A 25,452-nucleotide genomic window follows, 5' to 3' on the forward strand; every position below is an offset into this window, starting at 1 on the left:
ATCCTGGCGGTCTTAGCTTTGCCAGAGGAACGTCATTTTTACCTGGGGTGCAGGTTTGTTCCACATAACCGCGTTCTCTGTGAGAGAGCTAGAGTCCGTGGAACTAGAGTCGTTTGACGAAATATTGCAACATCTTTGACTTTCCCGGGGGAGCGTAGTGTGCATGCGGCACTTCGGAGCTGTTTGAGTCCCTCTCAAAGTACGGGGCTCCCTGTTCCAGGATGGTGGGGACATGAGGCCCGTGTGGGGCCACACATGGGCGGTGCCAGAGCTCCCAGGCTCGCCAGTGGGGACATAGACATGGAGTTGTCGGGGGCCGCTATGGAATTGTCCTGTTAGGGTTTCTGAGTGGACAGTCCTCTTGTGTCCTGGGTTTCTGCTGCTCCCGAAGCACGTGTGTTCTCGGTCCTCAGACGTCTGGTGCCTGACGCCAGGAGCCAAGGAGATGTAGACAGCCAGGGAGGGTTCTACTGGGAGTGCGTTGGTTTGCTTTGTGGAAATCCAGCCATCTCTCCATGTAGGGATTTACGGCATTTTCACAAAATGACCTCATTCTAAAGTCTGTGACCGCTCTCTCGCTGCCCACATAGGTCTGAAAACTCTGTGTCTTCTCGGTATACTGCCGGATGGGGAATCTGGTCCAGACCGCTGGGCCCCACCTGTCACTGTGCCCAGCCGTGCACTGGAGGAGGACAGAGCTGTCCGCGCTGTGGAGGACCCGTTGCACGCAGGCCCTTCTGTGCTCTGCCATGTACGTCTGTGTGTGTTACTGCGCAGGATGGGGAGCCATGTGCAGGGCGGTGAGGCTAGGGCCACGGACTCGTGGCCTGGACTGTGGGCTCCAGTCCCTGCTCTGTCAGGTCCTCGGCATGTGACTGCCGTCCTTTCACTCTACTTTCCCATCTGTGAGGTGGGCTGAACACTGGTACCTCTTCCATGAGGTGTCGTGTTCCGCAGCGAGCGTCTGTGCATAAAATGCTTAAACAGTGTCTGTTGTATGTTCCCCGCCAGCGTCAACCGCTCCTGTTACCGCCTTCTGGTGGGATTACAGGAAGGAAGATCCTGTACCCCAGGAGATTAGTTCCTGGCCCATGGCGCACACTGTATATGCGAAGCTTTTATTTTCTCAGAGAGAGTATGTGTGCGTGGGGGTCAGGGGAGGTCGGGGAGGGAGACGGACTCCCAGGTAGACTCCATGCCCAGCGCTGAGTCTGATGCAGGGATTGATCTCACAACCCTGAGATCACAACCTGAGCCGAGACCTAGAGCCAGATGCTTTACTGGCTGAGCCCCCCAAGTGCTCCGGAGTTCTTATAGTGGGCAGCAGGCAGGTAATCCCGAGTGCTTTCTGCCTACCCAACAGACAACGGTGGTTTGCACACACCTGCGGAAGTGGAAGAAAAGCCTTCCTTCCTGCATGCGGGTGCCGCCTGTGAGCACAGTTTTAAAGTTGGCTTTGTGCTAGAGCACAGCGTGGCTTCTGGGAGGCCGCCTCCGAGGCTTGAGGTGGTGCTGCGGGCACCCCTGCCTTGGCCTGAGGAGTGGCCCATGTTTCCGTCCCCTGTCTCTGTCACGTTGGCTAGTTCATGGATCCCCCATGTGGTACTGGTGGCTCACTGGGATCCCGTTGTGCTTAGGGGAAGACAGAGGCAGAGATGGCTGGCGACAACTGGAGACTTGTGCCAGCCTCATTCAGCCAGAGAGGCAGCACTGGCCTCAGCCCAGTCCCACGTGCTGCCGTCCTGACCACAAGACCCCTTGTCCGGGCGGCACTCTAACTACCCACACACGGTGGTGGCAGGGAGGACATTGTCAGCAGAGGCAGCCATCGCCCCTGAGCCTGGACACAGTGCTGTCGCCCTCCGAGCCCCTAGCATATCTGCTGCCCGGGAGCACTCTGCTCCCCGTGTGTCCACTTAGATCAGCTCGGACCCCAGCAACCGGGGTGGCTTGTCTCGCTCCGTGGGTTGAAAGCTCAGTCTGTAGCACACACGACTCTTGATCTCGGGCTTGTGGGTTCGAAGTCCATCTTGGCGTAGAGCTTATTTAAGAATAAAATCTTCTGGGGTGCCTGGGGGCTCAGTCGTTAAGTGTTTGCCTTCGGCTCAAGTCAGGACTCCAGGGTCCTGGGGTCAAGCCCTGCATCGGGCTTTCTGCTTAGCAGAGAACCTGCTTCTCCCTCTGCCCCTCCCCCTGCTTCTGCTCTCTCTCTCATTCTCTCTCTCTGTCTCAAATGAATAAAAAAATAAAAAATAAAATCTTTAAAATCTGCTACTTTTCAGGAAGTATTTTGATGCTGAAACTGTCCCATGTTTGGCCAGTGGAAGCTTCTTCTGCCTGCCTTCTGCATCCTGATCTGCCTTTTCCTTTGAGCATTTCCTCAGTTTTTCTTGCAGAAAGAGGTTTCAGGCTCATCATGGAGACTTTCCCTGGCCCAAGGGCTGTCATCCTGCCAACCTGGGCACCTCACTGCCCAACTCTCAAGCCTAAGAAAGCTTCCCCACTCCAGCAGGAGTCCCTTTAACAAAGCTCCTTGCCAAAATAAAGCTCCCACAGGTGTGGGCCGGCTCAGTAAGCTAGAAAGAGCTCCACGCCTTTGCTGTTTTCTTCTTCCCGGGAGAACTTTCCGTACGTGGTTTCTAAAGGCTAAGTGGAAGATAGTAGAGTATTGTCTCGGGGGTTGTGGGTGACGGGACTGCAGGCTGTGCCGCAGGGGCATTTCGAGATGCCTGGAGAATGGATACAGTGACTAGTGTCTTAGTAGAGCATAGATTTGTCATCGGAAATGAGGGACATTATCTTGTGGAATTTAAAAGTAATTTAGTCTATAAAGACTGGCCAATGATTATGCAAATTGTATCACAGCAGTAATGAGGCAACTTTTGTAGAAGAAACCTAAATTCCTTTACCTTTTGTTTCCAGGGCAAGAGAGATGGTCCAGAGGAAGTCGGGCCTTTAGACAGCAAGCAGGCAAGTAAGGCAGACGAAGAAGGCGTGTCATTGGCGAAGGGTCCTCTGTGCCAGACTCAGGCTTCCAACTCACCTGCGGATGGAGGCACAGCTCCCAGGCGTCCAGGTGGAGACTCGCATCATGACCTTGATCTCTTTTTTGTCTTAGATCGCACACAGACCCATCCCTCAGCGGTCTGTGGCACACAGCCTGAAATTGGCTCACAGCCGCGAGAAATCGCGGTTTCTCAGCTTTGTATCTGACAGTAGTGATCACGCTTCGAAAGTTGCCTTTCCTTCACTTTTCCTGCTTTCCTACCTCGTTATTCCTGAGTTTTCTGAGTGCCTTCTGTGTGCCAAGCACCGTGCTGGGCTATGGGAGTGCGACAGGGACCAAGTCAGACAGACGTGTAGCTCCTGCCCTCATGGAGCCTGCAGTCTGGGGGGGAGGGTGTGGACCAAGCTACGGGTAACTGTAGGCTGGAATGTGACTCTGTCCACAGGAGAGGGGTGGGTGGGTGCAGGTGGCGATGGTGTCTAACGGGAACGGACGGCATCCCCAGAAAGCCTTGTGAAGGTTGGGCTGCGAGGGACTTTAGCTGCGCCAGGATCCGCTGTGGGAAGGGCTTTCTGGGCAGAGGGAACAGCACGAGAGAAGATCCCAGAGTGGGAAACGCCCAGGAAAACACAGGGGAGAGTCCATTCACAGGCACGAAGGGGTGGCGCCCTGGGGGGGCTCTGGGTCGCTGTGCTCTGGGGGCCCGGAGCTCCCTGTCAGGCTAGCAGTGTTGCGCTCAGAGCTGTGTTTCAGGGAGATGGAGGAGCCCAGAGAGGGAGGTGCTAGAGCGTGTGCTCCTCAGGGCAGCCTGGGAGGCAGCTTCTGTCCCAGCCGCCTGCTCTGTGAGGGAGGCAGAGCCGAGCACCTGGCCTCCTGCCCCATGTGCGGCCGGTTCTCAGAAGGGACCGATGGCCCTCTGTGTAGCGCGTGTTCTTCTGCCTTCTGGGCGGCAGTCTGGCCACCCTGGGCAGGCCCAGTCTGCACTGGTCCACGCCAGCCTCGGCATCCTGGTCCGGATGGACTCGGTTCCTCCCTCGGATGCTCCCCGGGCCCCTGCCGTGCTCCAGCTGTGGCTGTGGGTGCTTCGGGTATGCCTGCACCCAGGAGGGGGGCACATCATGGAAACCAATGGGTGGCTGTGTGGGCACTAAAGGTGGCTGGGAGGCTGAAGAGCAGGTCGGTGGGGAGGGGCGAGTTGGGAGGCCGGGGTGGGGCTCCGCATTCACCTCCGATGGTCATGGTCACCCTCCTGGAGCGGGGCGGGTTCAGCAATGCGCCGGGGTGTTCTCCGGCAGTGCGGGGACAGGCCGCAGTAGACTTGCCTGTTTGCTCACGCAGAGAAGCTGGCAACATCTGGAGGTGTGATGTTTTCCCTCACAGATGCTGAAAATGCGGGCGTGTTGTCTCAGAAGCCCCTCGAGGAGAAAGCGGTTCCTGCAAGCCCCGAACAGGTGTTTGCTGAGTGCTCCCAGAAGAGGATTCTGGGGTTGCTAGCGGCCATGTTACCTCCCTTAAAGTTGGTATGAGACAAATGGTGTTTTCTTTTTTGGAAGAGGGTGGTGGTATTTGTGGAAAAAATGTGTTTTTTGGAAAGCTGTGTACTGAAACCACGTGTTCATATCACCTGTGTGTCCCCGAGAGAAGCATAATCAGTGAGAGGTTGGGTCAGAGGGTGATGCCTGGAGTGTCTGTTTCCACCTGATTGTGCGTGGCTGCCGATGAAGGATACGGTGCGGGCCCTTCGGCCCCGGCCAGGTTTAACCAGGATGTGGACTGACACGGCGTTGACCGGGGTGCTCCCGTGGACCCTGTGGTGAACTGGCATCTCTCCCTCTCTCGGCAGGACCCCACGGTGCCCGTGATGCCCCTGGAGCACGTCCTCCCACTCATGTTCCAGGTTGTCATCTCAAACGCAGGCCACCTGAACGAGACCTACCACCTCACACTGGGGCTCCTCGGCCAGCTGATCGCCCGCCTCTCACCAGCAGAGGTGGATGCCGCGGTGGTGACGGTCCTCTCCGCCGAGCATGCCCTGTTTGCCTCAGGGGACAGTTCCGTTGTGCCTGATGGCTGGAAGACCACACACCTGCTCTTCAGCCTGGGGGCGGTGTGTCTGGACAGGTAGTGCCTGCGCTCTGTGCCCCCATGGTGTTCGTTGCTTTAAGCTCCTGGTCCGGCTGCTGATTGAGTTCAGTGTGCCATTGTCTAGGCCGCTCTTGGGAGAACAGCATTCGTTTTACTAGCAAAGTTGTCAGCTGACGCTGAAATTATCCGTGAAACCCACCTCAAAACAGCTGTGTGGTCCTGCAGTGTCTGCTGCTTGAATTCTCGATGATGTTCATTCTGATGGTTTTTTCCTGGTGCAGTAAGCATAGGCTTTGGGGTAGAAGAAATTAGGGCTATTTTTGGTATAAAGTAACTTGACCAGAACACCAAATTTGAAAAACGGAAGTGGAGAAAAAAGTCACCCCACCTGCACCATCTTTTTTTTTTTTTTTTAAGATTTTATTTATTTGAGAGAGTGAGAGTGTGTAAGCAGGGTAATGGGAGACAGCCCAGCAGACTCCATGCTTAGCGTGCAGCCCAATGTGGGGCTCGATCCCACGACCCCAGGGTTCTGACCAACGGAGCCGCCAGGGGCCTGCACCTGGTGCTGTTTGAATATGTTTCCCTCCAGTCTTTTTTCTGTGCTCAAACATGAGTGTGCACAAGTGTGTACGTGTGTGTGACCCTTTATAGAGATTCTGTTTTCAGCTCTAACTGTATGCTGAGTGTGGAGGTTCCCCGAGGTGTCATTCTGAGAGTTGTCAGATGAGTGGGTGTGTGGCTCTGGGGCACAGGTGTGTGTGGTTCTCAGTGCTGCGTGGGGGGCCTGCTGGGGCGAGCGTGAGCCTCGGCCCTACTGCCTCACGGAGTTCTTGCCTTCCAGCCGCGTGGGCTTGGACTGGGCGTGCTCCATGGCGGAGATCCTGCGCTCGCTCAGTGGTACGCCCCAGTGGCGGGACGTCATCGCCACCTTCACAGACCACTGTGTCAAGCAGCTGCCTTTCCAGCTGAAGCACACCAACGTCTTCACCCTCCTGGTGCTGGTCGGCTTCCCGCAGGTACACGGCTCCGAAGCTGGGCCACACCTCCCGGTCCCATGGCCTCCCTGCCCTCCGTGTGCACAGCGGGGGCTCGGCACATGTCTCTGGGAGGGTGTTTTCTTTCACCACATCGTTTGCATTTACAGTATTGGTGTATTTCCAAGATCGTGGGATGGTTTGTTTGACTGTGTTCTTAGCAGTTTAGCTGTTCGTTTTATCAGCCAGTAGTTTGAGTAACAGGTCCCTAAGTTACTGAGTCACACATGACTTGAGAGTGCCCTTGTTCCCCAGTTGGCATTCATCTCGCTCTCATTTCTGATCCTCGTGTCTCATGGTTGGGACAGAGAGGACCGTGAGAACATGGCTTCCTCCGGCAAGTGTGTAAACCGCCGATGCACCAGGCCTTGGACTCAGGAGTGCCCGTCCTTGCACACTGTTGAAGTCGGCGGCACAAGCAGAGGGGGCTGGGCTCGTTTCCACCAGAGGGTCTGGTCAGGGGTCTGTGTGCTCCTGAGTTGCCTTCCTGGTCGCTGTCACATTCTAGGTTCTCTGCGTGGGCACCCGCTGTGTGTATATGGATAACGCCAATGAGCCACATAACGTCATCGTCCTGAAGCACTTCACAGAGAAGAACAGGGCTGTGATCGTTGATGTCAAAACCCGGAAGAGGAAAACAGGTCCTAAGCCTCATTGTTTTGAAGAACAGGAGGAAACTGTCAGATCTCTGCGTGGCCCTGCATGTGTTGTTTTAAAAAAACAAGTTTTAATGGCCTGAGCTGCTTTTCCCTTATCTCTAAAGTGATGTGGTGGGATTAGGGTAAATTGGAAGGCCCTGGCCATGCCTCAGTTTGTATATATGGCTCCCAGGTTCTGGGGGCACCTTTAGGGTCTGAACAGTTAATGTTGTTGTGGGCTGGTGTTTTGTTTTCTGATGGGCCATCTAAGTATATGATGGAGTCAGCTACATGAGTGCAAAATAACTCAGAGTAATTGTGCTGCCATTCATGTCACTTTCATCGTGCTTGATCAGTAGAACAGCGAAATTACATCTAAGTGCCAACCCCAGAAGAGCCTGGAGTAGGTCACCATACGTGCCCTGTTCTGCTTCCGAAACCCTGTGCTCATTCAGTGTCAGCATTAGGCTCCGTCTGTGCCATGGTTGTGTGTGCCGTGAGGGACCATCAAGGGTCTCCTTTTCCCTCTTGGTCTTTTCTCTTTGCTGCATGTCAACATTCCACTGTTTCAGATGAGACTGGTTCTCCACGGAATTATCCCGGCACCTTTGTTGGAGACTAGTTGACCCACGTGTGTGTGTGTGTGTGTGTGTGAGTGTATTTATGGGTTCTGTCATATTAGATTAATCTGTATATTTGTCCTTACTCGAGTACCACATTCTCTGACCATTTATAGATTCATGCTAAGTCTCCAAATCAGGTTCTCCAACTTCGTTACTTTTCCGTCAGCACTGTTTTGGCTGGTCTAGTTTCTCTGCTTTTCTGTGTAAATTTTAGAATCAGCTTGTCAGTTCCTATAGTTCCCTCAGAACCACTGAGTCTGTATGTCTGTTTGGAGAGAAATGACATCATAACACGACCCGTGAGCACTGTATATGTCTCCCTTTATTTAGGGATTAAATTGAGGTCTCTGATTCCTCTTCATCCGGAGTGGGTAGCAGCAGCTTTCTCTCGTTCCTGGATTTGGTACCTTGTGTCTTCTCTCGTTTGTCTCCTAGACGGTCTCAGAAGAGACTCATCAGTGTATTTTTTTTTTTTTTTTTGAAGATTTTAGTTATGTATTTAAGATAGAGTGAGAAAGAGAGAGAGTGAGTTGAGGGCAGAGAAAGAGAGAGAAGCAGGCTTCCCACTGAGCAGGGAGCCTGATGTGGGCTTTGATCCCAGGACCCTGGGATCGTGACCTGAGCTGAAGGCAGTCGCTTCACCACTTGAGCCACCCAGGTGCCCCCTGGATGCTCTCACTTTAACCTGTAAGTGTTTTTCCGTTTAAAGTGGATTTCTTGTCGATGGCATGTAGTGGAATTTTCTTTTTTAATTCAGGTTGACATTGACGATCTCTGCTTTTTCATTGAGATGTTTAGACTACTTAGCTTTAATGCAATTATGAAGAGGATTTAGTTTAAATATGCTATTTTCCCGATTGCTTTCTATTTGCCTCATTTGTTGTTCCTTTTTTCCTACTGCTTTTGGATTGAAGTTTTGTTCTGTTTTTATGACTCTATTTATTTCCACAGTTGATTTTTAACTTTATCTCTTAATTTTTTAGTGGTTGCTTTAGGGTTTATAATATTCACCTTTAACTCGTCATTGTCTACCTTTAAACAGTATTCTATCACTTAACATACAGTGAGGGAAACATAGATTTCATATTTCTGTCCCACCATCCTTATGCTACTACTGTCACACATTTTACTTCTATGTGTTATAAACCTCAAAATAATACATTATTTATTTCTGCTTTAAAAAGTCAGATGTTTTGGGTCCCCTGGGGTGTTGCAGTGGGTTAAGCATCTGACTCTTAGTTTGGGCTCAGGTCATGGTCTCAGGGTCATGGGATCAAGCCCTGTGTTGGGCTCTGTGCTCAGCAGGGAGTCTGCTTATACACTCCCTCTCCCTCCTCTGCGCCCCCACCCCTGGCTTGTCTGTGTGCGCACACCCTCTTTCTCGCTCTCCCTCAAAGAAATCCTTAAAAAAAAAAAAAAAGAACTCTTGTTTAAAAAATAAAAAATAATACAAATAAGAAGATACTTTAAGAAAGGTTTTAAAGTGAGAAAGCTTTGCTCTCATACTTATTGTTCCTGGTGGTCTTTGTTCCTGTGCGTAGGTGCAGGTGTCGTCCTGCTACCATCTTGCTTCGGCCTGAAGAACTCTGGAACATTTCTTGCCTCGCAGTCTCCTGCTATAGGCTTTGGTCGGTGTGTCCTACCAAACCAAAAAAAATATTTATTTTGACTTTATCTTTGAAAGATGACTTTGCCGCCTACAAAATTCTAGGCCAAGAGTCCCTTCTTTGAGTCTTTTAAGGTTTTTGATCCATTTTCTTGTGGTTTACATGGTTACAGCTGCAGCGTTTGCTGTCGTTCTCTTGTCTTCAAATGCGTCTTTTTCCCGCTGGCTGCTTTTAAGAACTGCTCCTTAGTCACCTAGTCACTTAGGGTTAGCATTTTGTTCAGGGTTTGCCTCGGCATGAGTTTCTTGTTTCTTCTTCTTGGGGGTTATTGAGCAGGGCTGTCTGTGTTGGGGTTTGCGGCTCTTCCTTCAGTAAGGCACGCCACGGGGGAAGAGATGTGGCTGCTGGGAGCGTTAACTGTCCATGCCTTTGTCTTCCTGCCTGCCTGCACGCCGCAGTGAAGGACTACCAGCTGGTGCAGAAGGGGCAGGAGTGCAGCGGCTCTCAGGCCCAGCTGAGCCAGTACGCCCAGCACTTGGCCTTCATCGCCAGTCACCTTCTGCAGACCAGCGTGGACAGCCACTGTCCTGAGGCCGTGGAAGCTACCTGGGTCCTGTCCCTCGCCCTCAAAGGACTCTACAAAACGCTGAAGGTAATGGTGACCTTCTTCCCCTTGCAGATGAGCCACTGTGATGGGACGTCTGTGGGGCTCATACTGCAGGCGGGTGCCGTCTAATCGCGATGGACGGCTAACCAAAGGCTCTGGATTATTTTTGGGAGTGGTTGAGGTCTTGCATGAGGATAACTAAGGAGGAAACAGAATTTTCCCAGTAGTTGGCTCTTTGTATTTTTTTAGTACTATTTCATGGAACCGCATGTTTACCTGATGGGCATGTGACCTTGGAAGGCGGGAGGAAACCGGATGGGACAGTTTCTCACTCCCCTCTGAGCCAGGGCAAGAGGGAATGGAGGACAGAGGGGCCCGGCTTGTTAGGGGACTTAGAGCGACAGGCTTGACGGTTGGGGCGGGAGGAGCTGGGTGATGAAAGCTGGCGTGCAGACCAGAAGCCGTGACCTGTGGGGAAGATAGTTCTTCTGCTAGCTGAGGGGCCTGACAGGAGGAAAGCGATCACTTTTTAGGACGATGTTCCCCAAAGAAGTAGCCATGAAAAAAGGGTTTCTTATAAAAGTTGGTGACTCCCTGGACTTGGGCAGAACTGCCCAGGAGGCCACAGAAGGACTGAGGCAGCACAAGGGGTCCGCACAGATGGCAGCTCTGGGCCCGCCCTGAGTGCTCTTGCTGAGGGGACCGAGGCCACGCAGCTGCTGTTTGTTGCCTCCGAGGCACTTACCACAGTCTGTTCTCGTTTTAGTTGTTTAGTTATAGTAGCAAAGAGAAAACAAACTCCCCAAGGGCACAGACCGTTTCTGTCTTGGAGTCCCTGTTTTCATGACTGTTGGTTGAGCACCAGGAGCCACGTGGAACTCCGTGGCACTGATCTCGAGAGGTGGGGCTTGCAGTCTGGCCTTCCAGAGAGCCTCATGGGCCCACGAGGAGGAGGACTGCCGAATCAGAAACAGCCTGTCTGAGGAGGTGGAGTATGAGGCGGTAGATGAGGAGTCTGGACAGGGCGATGCAGCCTCGGGAGCCAGGCCCAGGAGGAGTGAGGCTGTCAGCGATAGCAAGAGCACCTCTGGGCCTTCAGGATCCTGCGGAAGATGGGTGTGAGGCCAGAGAACTGGGCAGGCCGTCTGTGGCGCCCCATCTGCCAGGAGTCGGGACGTAGGATGTGGTCTGACGAGCGCTGGGGGAGCTCATTCATGTAGGACAAAGCCCACGGTGTCCTGGGCTCCAGAAAGGCTTGCCAGGGCTGAGTTGGGGAGTGGACAGGCTCAGGTTGGGGCTGAGGTTCAGGGTGTCATCCTTCCTGTGACTCTGGAATTTTCCCCATGTGGTGACCTTGGGCCATAGGCTGAGCCTGGGCTCTGAAAGAGCCTTGCTTCTCCCCACGGGGCCTGTGCCTTCTGCCTGGGAGGCGGCTGTGGGTCATTGCTCTTCTGTTTGGCAGGCTCACGGTTTCGAAGAGACTCACGCGACCTTCCTTCAGACGGATTTGCTGAAGCTCCTGGTGAAAAAGTGCAGCAAAGGGACCGGTTTCAGTAAAACGTGGCTCCTGCGGGACCTGGAGGTATGGGTGCGCTGCCCGCGGCAGGCCTCCCGCTTGGGAGCGACCCCTGCAGTAGCCGGGACGGGCTCTACCCTGAGCTCACCCATTCTGGGCAGGCGTTGGAACCGTGTCTTCGGTTTGCGTCCCCTGCTGGAAACAGGGATATTACAGCTGCCCTCCCCGTCAGGGAGAGGATGCATTTGCTGTTTGCTCAGAGAACACGGGAGGACAAATAGTTTATGGAAACACGCGGCTGACCGTTACCTCACGGTGATAAAATGTATCCTGGAATTATTATTTCCCTTTGACACTCCTTTGAGCTAAAATCTGTTTCTGAGTTTGTCCTTGGTTATGTTTATTTTACGTAGCATTTTAGTCCATCATTTTCATCTCACTACATTGCTTCTGGGCCACAGATTTTTCTCGGTGGGATCGCTGAGGTTCCGTGTCGAGTGTGTGTACTGTGTGCTGGCCTTGGGTCTGGGAGAGGCTGCTGCCATGCTCAGGGAGGGCAGCCGGCTGTGCTCTGTCACACAGAGGCCAGTGTGCAAAGAGCCCGTCCTCTGGCGTCCTGTGAGGGGTTGGCCAGCTTTCGGGAAATGGTGCTGAAATATAGTATGGGAAAGCCCGGAGAGCATCTGGGCTCTCATTCTGAGGAAAACCTTTTACATTTTAAAGTAAAATTTGGGGCTCCTGGGTGGCTCAGTGGGTTAAGCCGCTGCCTTCGGCTCAGGTCATGATCTCAGGGTCCTGGGATTGAGCCCCGCATCGGGCTCTCTGCTCAGTGGGGAGCCTGCTTCCTCCTCTTTCTCTGCCTGCCTCTCTGCCTGCTTGTGATCTCTCTCTGTCAAATAAATAAATAAAATCTTTAAAAAAAAAAAAGTAAAATTTAATTTTTTTAATCATTCAAATAACAGAACTACATTGCAGAAAATGTGAAATATAGAAAAGGAAGAAAACTTCAAATTCCACCGCATGAACACAACCACCATTAGTATTTTCTGTACGGCCTTATTCTAGTTGTTTCCGTCGACGTCACTGGCACACGTGTAAACACAGATGGTGCCGTGCGTGTGGCACTCAGACGCCATGGGCCTGTGCGGCGGCTGCTGCCCTGAGTCGCTGGGTGGTTTCATGACCCCAGCGTAGTGGCTGCCAGGGACACACGAAGGTGGATGTCAGCTTTATCGAGCGTAACAGGCTCGATGTTACTCCTGAAAGGGGTGCTGCTGGCTGGGGCACAGTCAGCAGACGTTGTTCTAGCTCCTTTCCCTCACCAAAACGTGAGGTGATCCCAGCCTAGGTCGTCCGCCCCAAGGCGTGTGTCTTAGTATGTCTTCAATTCCAGGCAAATGGAGCATGTTCTCGTGTTTTTTGTTACTAATTTTACTTTCTTTTTGAGAATGCTTGCATCTATTATAAAAGGTCAAATACCTTGTACCATTTGAGGGTTAAAGATCAGTGTGATGTTCTCATCCACGGAACCCGCAGCCCTGTCCTGCCTGGTTTTCTGTCTATAGATTCTGTCCATCATGCTGTACTCCTCGAAGAAGGAGAGCCACACCTCGGCCGAGCACACAGCCCTGGAGCGAGACGAGCGAGGGGACCCCGAGGACGAAGTAGAGGGCATGGTCAGCAGCCCCACCGAGCCGGAGCAGAAGAAGCTGGACCCTCTGGAGAGCCTGGACGAGCCCACCCGAATATGTTTCTTGGTGAGTTCTGGGGCCCTGCGGAAACCATGGGGCGGGTTCTCCTGGGCTCGCACCGAGTGTTTGCCTCCATGTGAAAGTGCCTCAGTCTGACGTGCTGAGAGGTCATTTCTTGAAGACTCAGTCTGAATCATGCAGAATCGACCCAGAGTGGAGACACCCTCACGGCCGTCGTTTTTAAGCTCTTTGGCCCTACAGCGTTGGATTGTCTCTCCGGTGACACGAGCACAAGCACTTTTGCTCGTCCTTTGAGCCCTTAGCTGCCGGGCGTCTCCTGTGACTTCTGAGATGCGTTCTCTGATGTCCCTTGGGGATACTCGCTTCCTGGAGCACGGACCGCAGGGAGGAGAGGCAGAGAGTTGGGCGGGGATCAGAGGAGCAGGCGTGTGTCTGGCCCATGGTGCCGGTGCTTGGAGTTGCGTGCGTGGCAGTGGCTCCGGCGGTGGGTGGTGGTGTGGATGTTAGCATAGCGTGTGGCTGCCGGGGCTACCGTGCCGTGTTTTCCTGTGAATTTATGATCGCAGAGCAGATTCCGCAGTCCGTCTCTTAGGGTTGATGATTCAGAAATTACACCCTGTGGTAACTTGAGAAAATAACCCTTTTATCCCTTTTGAGCCCCGTCTCTCCTGTGCTTCCTCCCGTGGCCTCCAGATGGCGCATGACGCGCTCCGTGCCCCGCTGCACGTCCTCCGGGCCATCTACGAGCTGCAGATGAAAAGGACTGACTCCTTCTTCCTGGAGGTTCAGAAGAGGTGAGGGGCGCAGAGCTGCGGCACATGTGTGGCCAGCAGTGGAGCGCGGGGGGGAGAGCATGGGGGCCGGGCAGGGCCGTGATGGCCTCCCGCCAGCGCGTGCTGGGCAGACTCAGGCCAGGCCGACCCCTGGACCTGGTTCTCAGTTCTTTGTGCAGTGCCGTGAACACCGGCCCCGTCCCGCTACATGCATCCTCTCTGAGCTGTGCTGCGTGTCCCTCTGGGAGTGGACATCAAGCGGACACCAGGGCTTCTCTCATACGTCGTCCTGGGCCCTGCGGCCAGAGTGCTATTTGCACGTTATCTTCATGGATTTCCCCAAGGGTTATCACCAAGTTAACAACACTCCCTCCTCTGGGCCGGGAAGCTCGGCCTAGTGCTTGGGCCCAGCTCCCGAATGTTGTGGACCGTCACTGGCCACATTCATCTCCCCCTGTCATGTGCTTGTTTTTGACTTCTTCTAACTTACATGCAGTTCCAATTCAACTTTTCTTTGAAAAAGCTGTTTTTCTGCACTTCTCATACGTTGCCTCAAATCCTTTGTGAAATGAAGGAGGGCACAGTCTAAGCAGCTGTGACTAAGACACCCGGAATCAGTGGGTCAAGGAAGATAGAATTGTTTCTCCTCTTGGGACCGTCCAGGGTGGGTAGGCAGCTCTGCTCTGGGAAGGACCCTGTCTCCCCAAGGGATTGTCTTCCTGTTTGTTGTCACCCATACCCCCAGCCCTGTGGAGTGGCGGAGAGTAGGAGGAGGAGGACACCCTGAACCCAGCTGCTTGAGGGAAGGTTCACCGGCCTCCTGTGGCGGAGGACCTAGTTGCATCATGCTGTCTAGCTGAGGAGGGGCTGGGTATCCCGTTGAGGCTTCCAGGAGCTCTGTTTCTGAGATCCCGAGGGACAGTTGGCGTCCTCTGCCCCCAGGGCGTATGTGCACGTCTGCCTGCGCAAGTCAGTGAGTGCTCCGCGTCTGGGTTGCAGACTACGGGGCGATAATGTCACCGCAGAACAGTAACAGGACAGTAGCGCGGAGAGGCCTTTCCGCCAGGCTTCACTGCGTGCCGAGCTCTTCACTTTCTGTGATGTGTGTGCCCAGCCTTGTGCCCCTTCTCCCCAGGTTCGACGGGGATGAGCTCACCACGGACGAAAGGATTCGGACCCTGGCTCAGAGGTGGCAGCCCAGTGGGGGTCTGAGGCTGGAGGAGCAGAGTGCCAAAGCCGTGGACACAGACATGATTATCTTACCATGCTTGGTGGGTGGCCTTCACCTTAAACGCAAAACACCTGCCCCTTGACCTCGCCCCCACCCCGTGCTGAGGGGCAGGCAGTGGTAATGGTGGTCTTGGGTTTGCAGGCCCGGCCCGCACGCTGTGAGCAGGCCACAGCCGAGTCGAACCCCGTGAGCCAGAAGCTCATCGCCAGCACGGAGAGTGAGCTGCGGCAGAGCTACGCCAAGCAGCGGCGCAGCAAGAGTGCTGCCCTCCTGCACAAGGAGCTGAACAGCAAGAGCAAGCGGGCCGCCCGCAACTACCTGTTCCGCGTCAACGAGGCCACAGCCGTGCTGTACGCCCGCCACGTGCTGGCCTCCTTGCTTGCCGATTGGCCGGGACACGTGCCAGTGAGTGAGGACACCCTGGAACTCAGTGGCCCGGCCCACATGACCTATATCCTGGACATGTTCATGCAGCTGGAAGAAAAGCATCAGTGGGAAAAGGTAGGTGATTGTTAGCAGGCCGGGCTGGGCACCGCCCATGTGGTTCCTCCTCGGCCCCCGCCTCCACGTTTGAACCTTTTTCCTCTGGCGGGGGCCTCCCTGGAGGGGGTCACCTGTGGTGGCGTGCAGCTCCCCAACACCTGTGAGGGCAGCAGACACCAGGCAGGGGTGCAGCAGACCTGGTGTGCAGAGGTGCTTGACACTGTGGTCCCCGGAGCCTGACTGTGCGCTTGGCCTGGCCTGTCTCTTCTCGTCTAGTGCCAGGTCCAGGGGACACGGGGAATTGCAGCTGACTGGCCTGTCCTCATGGTACAGGGACCGTCCAGGGAGTTTGGGGCTTATTTCTGGAGTGTCTGTCCCGGGGTGTTGCACCTGTCTTGAGGAAGTATACTCAGAGGCCCCAACCTTCAGAAGGCAGCTGTGGGCTCTGCAGCCTAACCCCACATTCCAGTCTGCTTTTCCAGGCCTCTGGTTCTATTTTTTTTCTTCTTTTTAAGATCTTATTTATTTATTTGACAGACAGAGGTCACAAGTAGCAGAGAGGCAGGCAGAGAGAGATGGGGAAGCAGGGTCCCCGCTGAGCAGAGAGCCCGATGCGGGGCTCAATCCCAGGACCCTGGGATCACGACCCGAGCTGAAGGCAGAGGCTTTAACCCACTGAGCCACCCAGGCGTCCCTGGTTCTATTCTTAAGTCAAATCTCCAACGTCATCTTTGAGAATAGGGCCGGGGTGGCGATTCCCAGGGTGAATGCACCCAGAGGAGCCACACAGCAGAACACAGCCAGGTCTGGGCGGGGTGGGAGGGGCGGCATGGGGAAGCCATGGGCGCCGCCTCCGGCTGAGCTACCATGTTTCATCACCCCCTTCCAGCTTGCAAGGGCAAAGATCTTGAGTCACATTTACTGCCACCTTTTTCATCCCTGTCCCCTTGGCACCCCCACACATGGTGCACCCTCCTGCACGCTCATGCACACATGGTGCACCCACACTGCCGCAGCTGTTCCCCGTTTGGAAGTGCCTCCTTGGCCCACGTCCCCTTGTTCGGTCCTTGTTTCTCTGTGCGTCCCTCCCCTGCTTGGCTTGGGACTCTAAGGGCCCGGGACCACCTCTGATGAGTTCTGGTGGCTTCTCAGCATGCCCAGAAGTAGGGTTTCCAGGGCAGACTGAGGCGGGGGTGTCCCGGTCCCCGTGGTAAGAGGTGGCTGGAGGAGTGCGCTCCAGGGGTGGGGCCGGGACCAGGGGGAAGCCAGCACCTTTGTGGGCCTCGGGTTGGAATGGACGTGTCCTTCCTCCCGCCCCTGGGCTCTGACGCTCCATGCCTCACGTCTTGCCAGATTCTGCGGAAGGTGCTCCAGGGCTGCCGAGGGAGCATGCTGGGGACCATGGCCCTGGCTGCGTGCCAGTTCATGGAGGAGCCTGGCATGGAGGTGCAAGTCAGGGAGTCGAAACACCCCTATAACAATAACACCAACTTTGAGGTACGTCCAGGGTGCCCGGCAGGCTGGACCTGTGAGGGCTGCTGAGAACCTCCTCTGCACCGGCGGTGGCTGCCTCCCCCGCGCAGCACTCGCTCTAAGCGGCCGTCCGCCTCCCCAGACCCTGGGAGTCCCCACACCCTAGTCTTCCGACCTGTGAGGAGGAGTTCACTTCTCCTGCGGTGAGGTCCTCACAGGGAATCCCCAGCATCTTGGACAGTGGGTCCGCATGAGGGCCTGGGCTCGGTCCCGGCTGCACTGGCTCCCGATGACGTGGCCGCGCCATGGAGGCCCCCGCCCTTCATCTTATTACCCAGGCTTGTGCTCCCCATCCCCCTTGTCTTAGAGGTGCTGGACGGGGCACCAGAGGAGCCCTCAGGAATGACAGAAATGTCCCTCCCCAGGACAAAGTCCACATCCCTGGTGCCATCTACCTGTCGGTCAAATTCGACCCGCAGTGCAGCACAGAGGAGGGCTGCGACGAGCTGGCCATGGCCAGCAGTAGCGACTTCCAGCAGGACCGACACACCTTCAGTGGGTCACAGCAGAAGTGGAAGGATTTTGAGCTCCCAGGTAGTGGCCATGTCCTCGCTCCCCTAGACTCCATGGAGCATTGAAACTTAGTCCTTGGAAGAAGGATGTTGTGGGAGGGCGTCACCCCGGGTTCAGCCTTCTTCCTCAGGAGCGTGGGACTTCCTTTGGCTGCCGTGTCCTGAGCTGTTTCTGACTCTTGTGTGGCCAGGAGACACTCTGTACTACCGCTTCACCTCGGACATGAGCAACACGGAGTGGGGCTACAAATTCACTGTGACGGCGGGACACCTGGGGCGGTTCCAGACAGGTGTGTGCGTTCCTCTCGCCGTCCTCAGGCTCTTCTGGGTGGGACCCTCTGGGATTTAACTGATGTTTGTTAAAGTCAAGGCAGGCACTTTTCTCTGCGACTTGCACACACATCGCTGAGTGTGCTGGGGCAGCCAGTGGTCAGCGTGAGTGGACAGATGGAAGAGCCACCTGTGGGTCCTGCAGAAGACACTTCTTAGATTTCACAGGGCATGTTACAAAAAGGAGAAACTGAAATGTCCCGTGTTGCTCTTATAAAAGGCATCATTTGGGCAACATTTGTATGGTCATAGTCGTTTTGGTCTGTTTATGAAAACTCAAGCAGCTTGTGTTTCTAAAATGTCCATGTTTTGTGGGTGTGGGCCAGGGTTCGAGATTTTGAAGCAGATGCTGTCAGAAGAAAGAGTCGTTCCGCACCTGCCCCTGGCCAAAATTTGGGAGTGGCTGGTGGGTGTGGCTTGTCGCCAGACTGGGCATCAGCGGTTGAAAGCCATCCACCTGCTCCTGAGGATTGTCCGATGCTGCACCCACAGGTGAGCTGCCCTCCCTGGGTCCTGTGTGGGGGTTCCGCGCTGTGAGGACCTTCTTCCACGCTGGGGCTCGTCACTTCTCTGTCTGTGCTGTCTGATGGAAAGAAGCTTCTGATTTTAATAGCTTCTGGTTCTTTACCAATCTTTTTTTTAAATTTTTTTTTATTTTAACAATAGTGCTTTTGTTGTCCTGTTTAGGAAGTGTTCGCTGTGCTCTGTCTTGGGGTCGCAACATTATTTCCTGTGTTCTCCAAGCTCGTTGTCTCTGTCACATCTAGCTTACGTTCCACCCTGAATGCGTTCTGTTCATGATGTCCGGTGTCAGGTTGGGATTAGTCATTGGGCTTGAGTCTCTGCCCAACCCCACAGACCACCTTTCCCTCACATCACTCTACCGGGTCACCTTTGTCCCCAAGAAGGTGTCCACACACCCGTGCATCTGTTTCTGGTCTCCTGTGTAGCCCCCGTCTGTTTGGTTCCTCCTGCCGGGGCCACTTTAGTACTGTATCACTGAAAAAATTGTAATATATCTGAAGCGTAGAAGGGGGTGGTTTCACGGATGTCCACGCTATGAAAGATCCCCCATCGGGTTAGTTAATGCACCGAACACCTCACGTGGTTGCCTCTGTCGTGTGGGATGGCCCCGGGGTCTCCCCTCTTGCTGAAACTGGCTTTTCAGCAAATTTCTGTTAAATGATGCAGCGTTGGACGCCACTGTCAGCTGTCATCACCATATTGTGTGTTAGACCCTCAGACCTCCTTCATCTCACAGCTGGAGCATTTGCTCTCTGACCGGCCTCTCCCCGCCTCCCTAACCCCACGCCCCGGTGACCATTCATTCTGCTCTCCGTGTTGACGAGTTTGATTGGTTGGTTTTGGTTTCCACGTGGAGGTAAGATCACCTGGGGTTTGCCTCTCTTGGGCTCATTCTACCGAGCCTAATGCCATCCGGGCCCATCAGTGTTGTTGCGAACGGCGGGGTCTCCTTCATCTCATGGTGAAGAACGGTCTGTTGTGCGTGTAGGTGCACCATGTAGGCTGTATCCACTCTTCCCGCAGGAGACACTGTGTGTTTCCATACCTTGGCTGTTGAGAACGTTTGTGTGCAGGTATCTTTGAGGTAATGATTCGTGGGCTTTGGCTGTAAACCCAGGAGTGGGATTGCTGGATTGTTCAGTAGTTGTGGTTTTAATGACTCGAGGAACCGCCATCTTGGTCTCCACAGTGGCCACAGCCGCTTGCGTCCCCACCAGCGACGCACCAGAGTTCTCCTTTCTCCGTGTCCTCCCTAACAGCTGTCATCGCCTATCTTTTCGATGATAGACGTCCTCACACATGCGAAGCAATATCTCGTTCTGGCTTCAATTTCCTGATGATGAGTGATGTGAGCCCCTGTCTTCTCATGTGTCTTTTGGCCATCTGCACATCTTCTTTGCGAAAATGTCTGTTCAGGTCCTAGGGCCATATTTTAATTGGGTTCTTTAGGTTCATTTGAAATCAAGTCATATGAGTTCCTTGTGTGTTTTGGGTATTAACCACTTATCGGATGTGGTTTACAAGTACTTTCTCCCATTCCGTAGATCGCCTTTTCGTTTGTTGATGGTTTCCTTTGCTTTGCAGCTTTTTAGTTTGATGTAGTCCCACTTAATTCTTGCTTTTGTGTCAAATTTTAAAAAACTCGTAGCCAAGACCAATGCCAAGGAGCTTAGCCTTTATGTTTTCTTGTAGGAGTTTTGCAGCTGGAGGTCTCTCATTCAGGTCTTTAATCACTTTTGTATTGATTCTGTGTGTGGTATGAGGGAGGGATCCAGCCTTGCTTGAGGCTATCCGGCTTGTCCCACACATTTGGTGAGGAGACCGTCCTTTCCTCATTGTGTATTCTTGGCACCTTTGTCAGAATTAATGGTCCGTATACGCCTGTGTGTACTTCTGGGCTCCCTGTCGTGTTCATCAGTCTTTCTGCCTGTTTTTATTCTGGTGCCATATGGTTTGGATTACCGTAACTCTGTATTAGGGTTGGAAATCAGAGCGTGAGGCCTCCAGGTGTGCTCTGATGATTGGTTCGAGTACTCGGGGCCTCCTGTAGTTCCACATGGACTTTATGGCTGTTTTCCTGTTTCTGTGAAATGCTGTGGGGATTTGTATGGAGCTCCGTGGACGCTGTATCTTGCTGTGGGCAGCAGCCGTTGGCACCGGTGGTCTTCCGGCCATGACCATGGATCATGCTTTTACACTTCCCTGTGTTTTCTCTAGTTTCTCTCGTCAGCATTCCATAGTTTGCCGTGGATAGACCATTTTTACCTCTTTGTTAATATTTATTTCTAAATGTTTTATTCTTTTTTATCCCATCATAAATGGGTTTGTTTCCTAATACTCCTTCTGATAGTTCGTTGCTAATGTGTAGAAGTGCAGCGGGTCTTTCCGCCTTGGCTTCTGCCCTGTGACTTCACTGCATCTTCTAGTGCTAATGTTGCTTCTCTGGGGCCTTTGGGGTCTCTGGCTAGGCTGTTGTCTGCACACGGTCTGTTGTATGCCTGTTCCAATGCAGATGCCCTCTCGTGTCTGTTTCCTGCCTCTTCGCTCCGGCCAGAACTTCTGGTACCTCGGAGTGTCCCTGAGCCACATGCTTTTGTCCACACATACAGGCACACGCCTCCTCTCGCCAGATGGGGTTTTGGCTCTTTGGCTCATTGAGCCCCTGACCCACAGCCGTGAAGTCCTGGTGTCTGTCCCCTGCAGCCCTCGTGGCCCCGCTCTGGGGCACGTCTCACAGGGTTCCGTGTAGGCAGTCTGCACAACGCTCCCTTTGGTTTATCCCTAGGTGGTTGATGGTTTTGATGCTGTTGTAACTGTTGTTTTAGAATTCTTATTTCTTGGGGCGCCTGAGTGGCTCAGTGGGTTAAGCCTCTGCCTTCGGCTCAGGTCATGATCTCAAGAGTTCTGGGATCCAGCCCTGCATTGGGCTCTCTGCTCAGCAGGGAGCCTGCATAAAATAAAAAAAAAAAAAAAAAAAAAGAATTCTTATTTCTTAACTGTTTCTGCTCATATATAATTAATTTCTATGTATTTCCTTTGTGTGCAGGGACCGTGCTCTGTTTGTTAACTTTAAGTGTGCATGTGGATTATTCAGAGCACAGTCATGCTCTTGGCAAAGAAGGGGTTTTAGTTCTTCCTCTCGGTCCTTAGAAGCTTCCTCCCCTCCTTTTGCAGGACCTTGCACAGAGTACTGAACAGACGTGGGGATTATAGACGCGTCACCTTGCTCCTCAGCTTGGAGGGCAGGTGTTGGCAACCAAGTCACACACGTCCTCCGCACACTCACAGCCCTGCCTGTCAGGGTTCAGTGCCCTCCAGCATTTACTTTTTGAGAGAGCGAGGGAGAGGGAGCATGTGGGTGGGGGCGGGGGTAGGGGACGGGTGTGCAGAGGGATCCTGAGCAGCCTCCACGCCCAGTGCAGAGCCTGAAGGGGGCGCTCCACCTTGCAGTCCCTGGATCATGACCGGAGCCAAAATCAGGAGTCAGATGCTTGTGCGGCTGAGCCACTCGGCCCCTCCCCAGACACCCCAGACAAGCCCAGGGTCCCAGTCAGAATGGACGGATGATGCCTCAGCAGCAGGGCCTCTGTGTAGTCTGACAGAGAGGAGTCGGCCGCTGCCAGCCGGGGGGTGTGGGGGGTAAGCGGACTGTGGTTGCTGTTGTCACTGGGTCCCTATGTGTGGAGGTCGCTTCGCCCGCAGGGGCTCAGTTCTGTTCCTGTGAGAGCTGCTTGCACCGAGAAGTGCCCGGTTGAGTGATAGGTTTGAAACTGTCTTCAGACGGCGGGGCCCTTCCTGGCCACATTGTCGGGGCGCTTGCACGGTCGCTGGCCTTCCTCAGTCCTGGGGTGAGACTGCACAGGCAGAGGGGAAGGCAGCCCTGGGGCGGGGTAGGAGTATGAGCCACGCAGGTGCATGGACGTCCCTCCCAGTGGTGACCCGGAAGGTCTACAGAACTGTCTCCAGAAATCAAACCGTGCGTTCCCCTTGCTCCGCAGGAAGACTTACTGTTCTGGGAGAAAGTTGGACATTAAAGAGAAAAGGCAAAATTTAAGATTATGAATGCATAAAGTCATATAGTGAGGCCCAGAATATTATTTGCTTTATTAACTTTTCTTCTCTGAAGGAGGTTGAAGTGGAATGAAAAGCACATCTTACCCCTGAGTCAGAAACGTTCGTCTCTCACCCGAGGCCTCTGGAATTATAAGGGCTCTGGCAGAGCTCCCTCGTTAGCCCATTTCTTGTGTTTTATGAGGCTAAGATTGGAATATTGCTTATCACTGTCTTTTAAATCTTCTCTTGTGCTCTGTTGAAGCAACAAACATTGCAGAAAATCTAGGAAATTTGGGGCGCCTGGGTAGCTCAGTCAGTGAAGTGTCTGCCTTCAGCTCAGCTCATGATCCTAGGGTCCTGGGATCGCGTCCCATGTCCAGCTCGCTGCTTGGCAGGGACCCTGCTTCTCCCTCCCCCTGCGTGACGCTTCCTCTGCTCCTGCGTCTCTCCTGTGCTCCTTCTCTCTCTTTCTACCTCTCAAATAAATAAAATCTTAAAAAAAAAAGAAAACCTAGGGAACCGACAAGGACAGCCATGGAAAACATTTTCTGTGTTTGTTCACTGTTGCTTTTGACATGGGCACACGATACTATACACGCAGTTGGGTTTAGTTTTCTTTTGTACGCGTGGTTTTACGTGCTGCTTTTTTCCACATAACGTCCATCTCGAGGGTTTCCCGCCGCCGTGGGAGGTTCTTCACAGCGCCCAGTTTAAAGACAGGCGTGATTGACGTGACAGCTCCAGGGTCTCCCGCTTCCGGGGATTCTGCCCCTTTCCTTCTCTGCCGCTGGGGAGTATTTTGGGGGATGGTAGTGACTTTGCTGGATGTGGGGGAGTCCGTCAGCTGGCTTCTGTCTCCCGTCTGCCACCGCCCCCACAGTGACCTCTGTGACCTTGCGCTGCTGAAGCCGCTGTGGCAGCTCTTCACGCACATGGAGTACAGCCGGCTGGAGGACGTGACGCAGCCTGGCATCCTGCTGCCCCTGCACCGCGCCCTCACCGAGCTGTTCTTCGTCACGGAGAACCGAGCCCAGGTGAGGTCCTGCTGGTGCTTCCTCTGCTGCCCGAGGGCGGGGGTGTGGCCTAAAGTCCAGGTCCTCACCTCTGTGTGCCCTCCCCTGGGGAGACCTAGAGTCAGGGAGGGAGGAAGTGCTTTCTGTTAGTCCTGGACAGTAGGGAATCCTGGAAAATGAAATGGGTGGGTTCTTCTTTCTCCGTGAGCAGAGTGGGCGGCCGAATGTAGGCGAAAGGCCGTCTTTTCAGAATTCCTTAGCTTACCGTCATTTTCTCATGAGGAAATGGACACAGAGCGCCCCTGCAACCAGGTGTGGGGTTCCTCCTGGTCCAGCCCCATCCGCCACTCCTGAGGGAAGGCCTGCCGTGAGGTGCCTGGAGGAGCGAGACTTTGTGGCTGCAGGCGGGTGTCCCCGAGTGCTAATCTGGTGACGCGGTGTCTCTTCCCTCTCCCCAGGAGCTCGGCCTGCTGCAGGATTACCTGCTGGCCTTAACCACAGACGACCACCTTCTCCGCTGCGCAGCACAGGTACCCTCTCCCCGCTGGAGCCAGCCGGCCCCACCCCCCAGCCCCCCAGCCTCCAGGGTCCACACGGAGCTCTGTCCCCGCCCTGTCCCTCTGCTTCTGAGAGTTGTTGGGCCCATTCTGAGAGCTGTTGGACCCATTCGTAGGAGCGGCTCATGTAAGACCGTGGGCCTGGAGAGGCCAGCAAGACGCCGGCCAGAATTTGTGTCTGAAACCAAAACAGCAGGCGCTTTAACTCGAGCACTGGGCTGAGGGCTCCGTAGTTCGATTTCAGGCACTTTCGGATGTGACTTTCTCCCATGGCAGGAGAGCCCCTGAGGTTTGGGCCCAGGGTCCTTCACACTTTGAAGTTACTGAGGATCTCCAAAAGCTTATATTGGTGGGTTCTACACAAACACCAGCTCGTTTTAAGAAATAACAAACTCAGTCCATGTTAATGTGAATAACACATTCTGTGAGAAACAGCTGTATTTTCCAAAATACAATCATTCTTGAGGCAGATGGCAGTGATTTGCATCTGCCAGGGCCGGCGCCCCAGCTGCCTCTGGGGGACTCCGCGGTGCCCTTGGGAGCGTGAGGGGAAGAAGGCAGAATAACGTCTTAGCATCACTGCGACAGTGTTTGTCACGTCGCAGACTCCCTGAGAGGGTCTCGGGAACCCCAGGCCCAGACCACACGTTGACAGCCTTAGACTCAAGGTGCCCTCGCGTACCCTCGAGCTTGTGGCCCAGCCCTCTGGTGCTGGGCAGATGGGGCACTGCACTTGGACGAGTGGGAGGTTCACCCAGGGTCGCGCGGAGTGGGCATTGGTTCCTGGCAAGTCCACTTCGTGAACACGTGGTCGCCTTGCCGGGAAGACGCAGGAATCCCCCTTCAACTTAGATGCATTCACACGCATTCTCCAGAGACCCGCAGGCAGAGTAGAAACCCCCTTCTCTCCTCACAGACCCCTGCCTGCCCTGCCACCACCGCCCCTGGTTTCCTGACACACAGCGACAACTTGAGACATGACCTGTGGCACCATGAGCTCTGTGTCATGTACCCGTGGGCGCCTCCCTCTTGCCTATCCCCATGTCCTGTCTCCTTGCCTGTGGCTCGTGCTGACCCTCCCCACGGCATGTCCTCTGTGCCGGACCAGTACTCTGCCTCCTCCTCCCCTAGCCTCCCCTGTTCTTGCTGCGCTGAGCTCACACCGCGGCCTCGGCCTGGCTCCAGGGTACCCCCTCCCGGCACCCTCCCACGCTTGGCCTAGCACTGTTCGTTTCTCCCCTTCTCCTCCTCCTCTGTGTTCTTTCCCTTCTCCGAAGAGCTTGCCCAGATGCCCTGCGGCCCATGTCCTCCGGGCACACCGAGCCCACCAGCATCACACCTGCCCCTCTCTCGGGGTAGTAGTCACGTTTCTGCCCTGTGTTTGCAGTTCTCATGGAGTCTTGAGTGACTGTTTCTCACTCTGGGCTGGTGCCCCGGGTGAGGGCACCCCATCATGAGCACCCCATTCTTTTATTTTAAAATAAAAGAATTTTATTTGAGTTATTCTTACAAAGGTTGTTGCAATATGAAAGTCATTTGTTTGATAGAAATATCAAGCTGTCTTGTCAAACACACTAAGTAACCCAAAAATATATTTCAGAGCTCACAGA

General features: G+C 54.1%; 1 protein-coding gene across 2 annotated transcripts in view; it reads left to right on the forward strand.

Moving 5' to 3' along the window:
• ZZEF1 (zinc finger ZZ-type and EF-hand domain containing 1) overlaps positions 1-25,452 on the forward strand; it is a 99,616-nt gene that overhangs the window by 71,352 nt on the left and 2,812 nt on the right. Inside the window, exons 37-54 of one of the 2 annotated variants that reach the window (XM_059150491.1) lie at positions 591-751; positions 2,923-3,076; positions 4,388-4,527; positions 4,851-5,128; positions 5,937-6,111; positions 6,638-6,770; positions 9,456-9,649; positions 11,067-11,186; positions 12,686-12,877; positions 13,490-13,626; positions 14,741-14,876; positions 14,978-15,337; positions 16,673-16,816; positions 17,218-17,386; positions 17,556-17,654; positions 18,021-18,186; positions 23,153-23,306; positions 23,744-23,815. In XM_059150491.1, the coding sequence (XP_059006474.1) occupies positions 591-751; positions 2,923-3,076; positions 4,388-4,527; positions 4,851-5,128; positions 5,937-6,111; positions 6,638-6,770; positions 9,456-9,649; positions 11,067-11,186; positions 12,686-12,877; positions 13,490-13,626; positions 14,741-14,876; positions 14,978-15,337; positions 16,673-16,816; positions 17,218-17,386; positions 17,556-17,654; positions 18,021-18,186; positions 23,153-23,306; positions 23,744-23,815 (2,984 nt within the window). The remainder of the gene's footprint in view (positions 1-590; positions 752-2,922; positions 3,077-4,387; positions 4,528-4,850; positions 5,129-5,936; positions 6,112-6,637; positions 6,771-9,455; positions 9,650-11,066; positions 11,187-12,685; positions 12,878-13,489; positions 13,627-14,740; positions 14,877-14,977; positions 15,338-16,672; positions 16,817-17,217; positions 17,387-17,555; positions 17,655-18,020; positions 18,187-23,152; positions 23,307-23,743; positions 23,816-25,452) is intronic. The other variant, XM_059150493.1, reaches the window with a different exon arrangement.

Source organism: Mustela lutreola, chromosome 15, assembly GCF_030435805.1.
Source record: "Mustela lutreola isolate mMusLut2 chromosome 15, mMusLut2.pri, whole genome shotgun sequence".
Taxonomy (NCBI): domain Eukaryota; kingdom Metazoa; phylum Chordata; class Mammalia; order Carnivora; family Mustelidae; genus Mustela; species Mustela lutreola.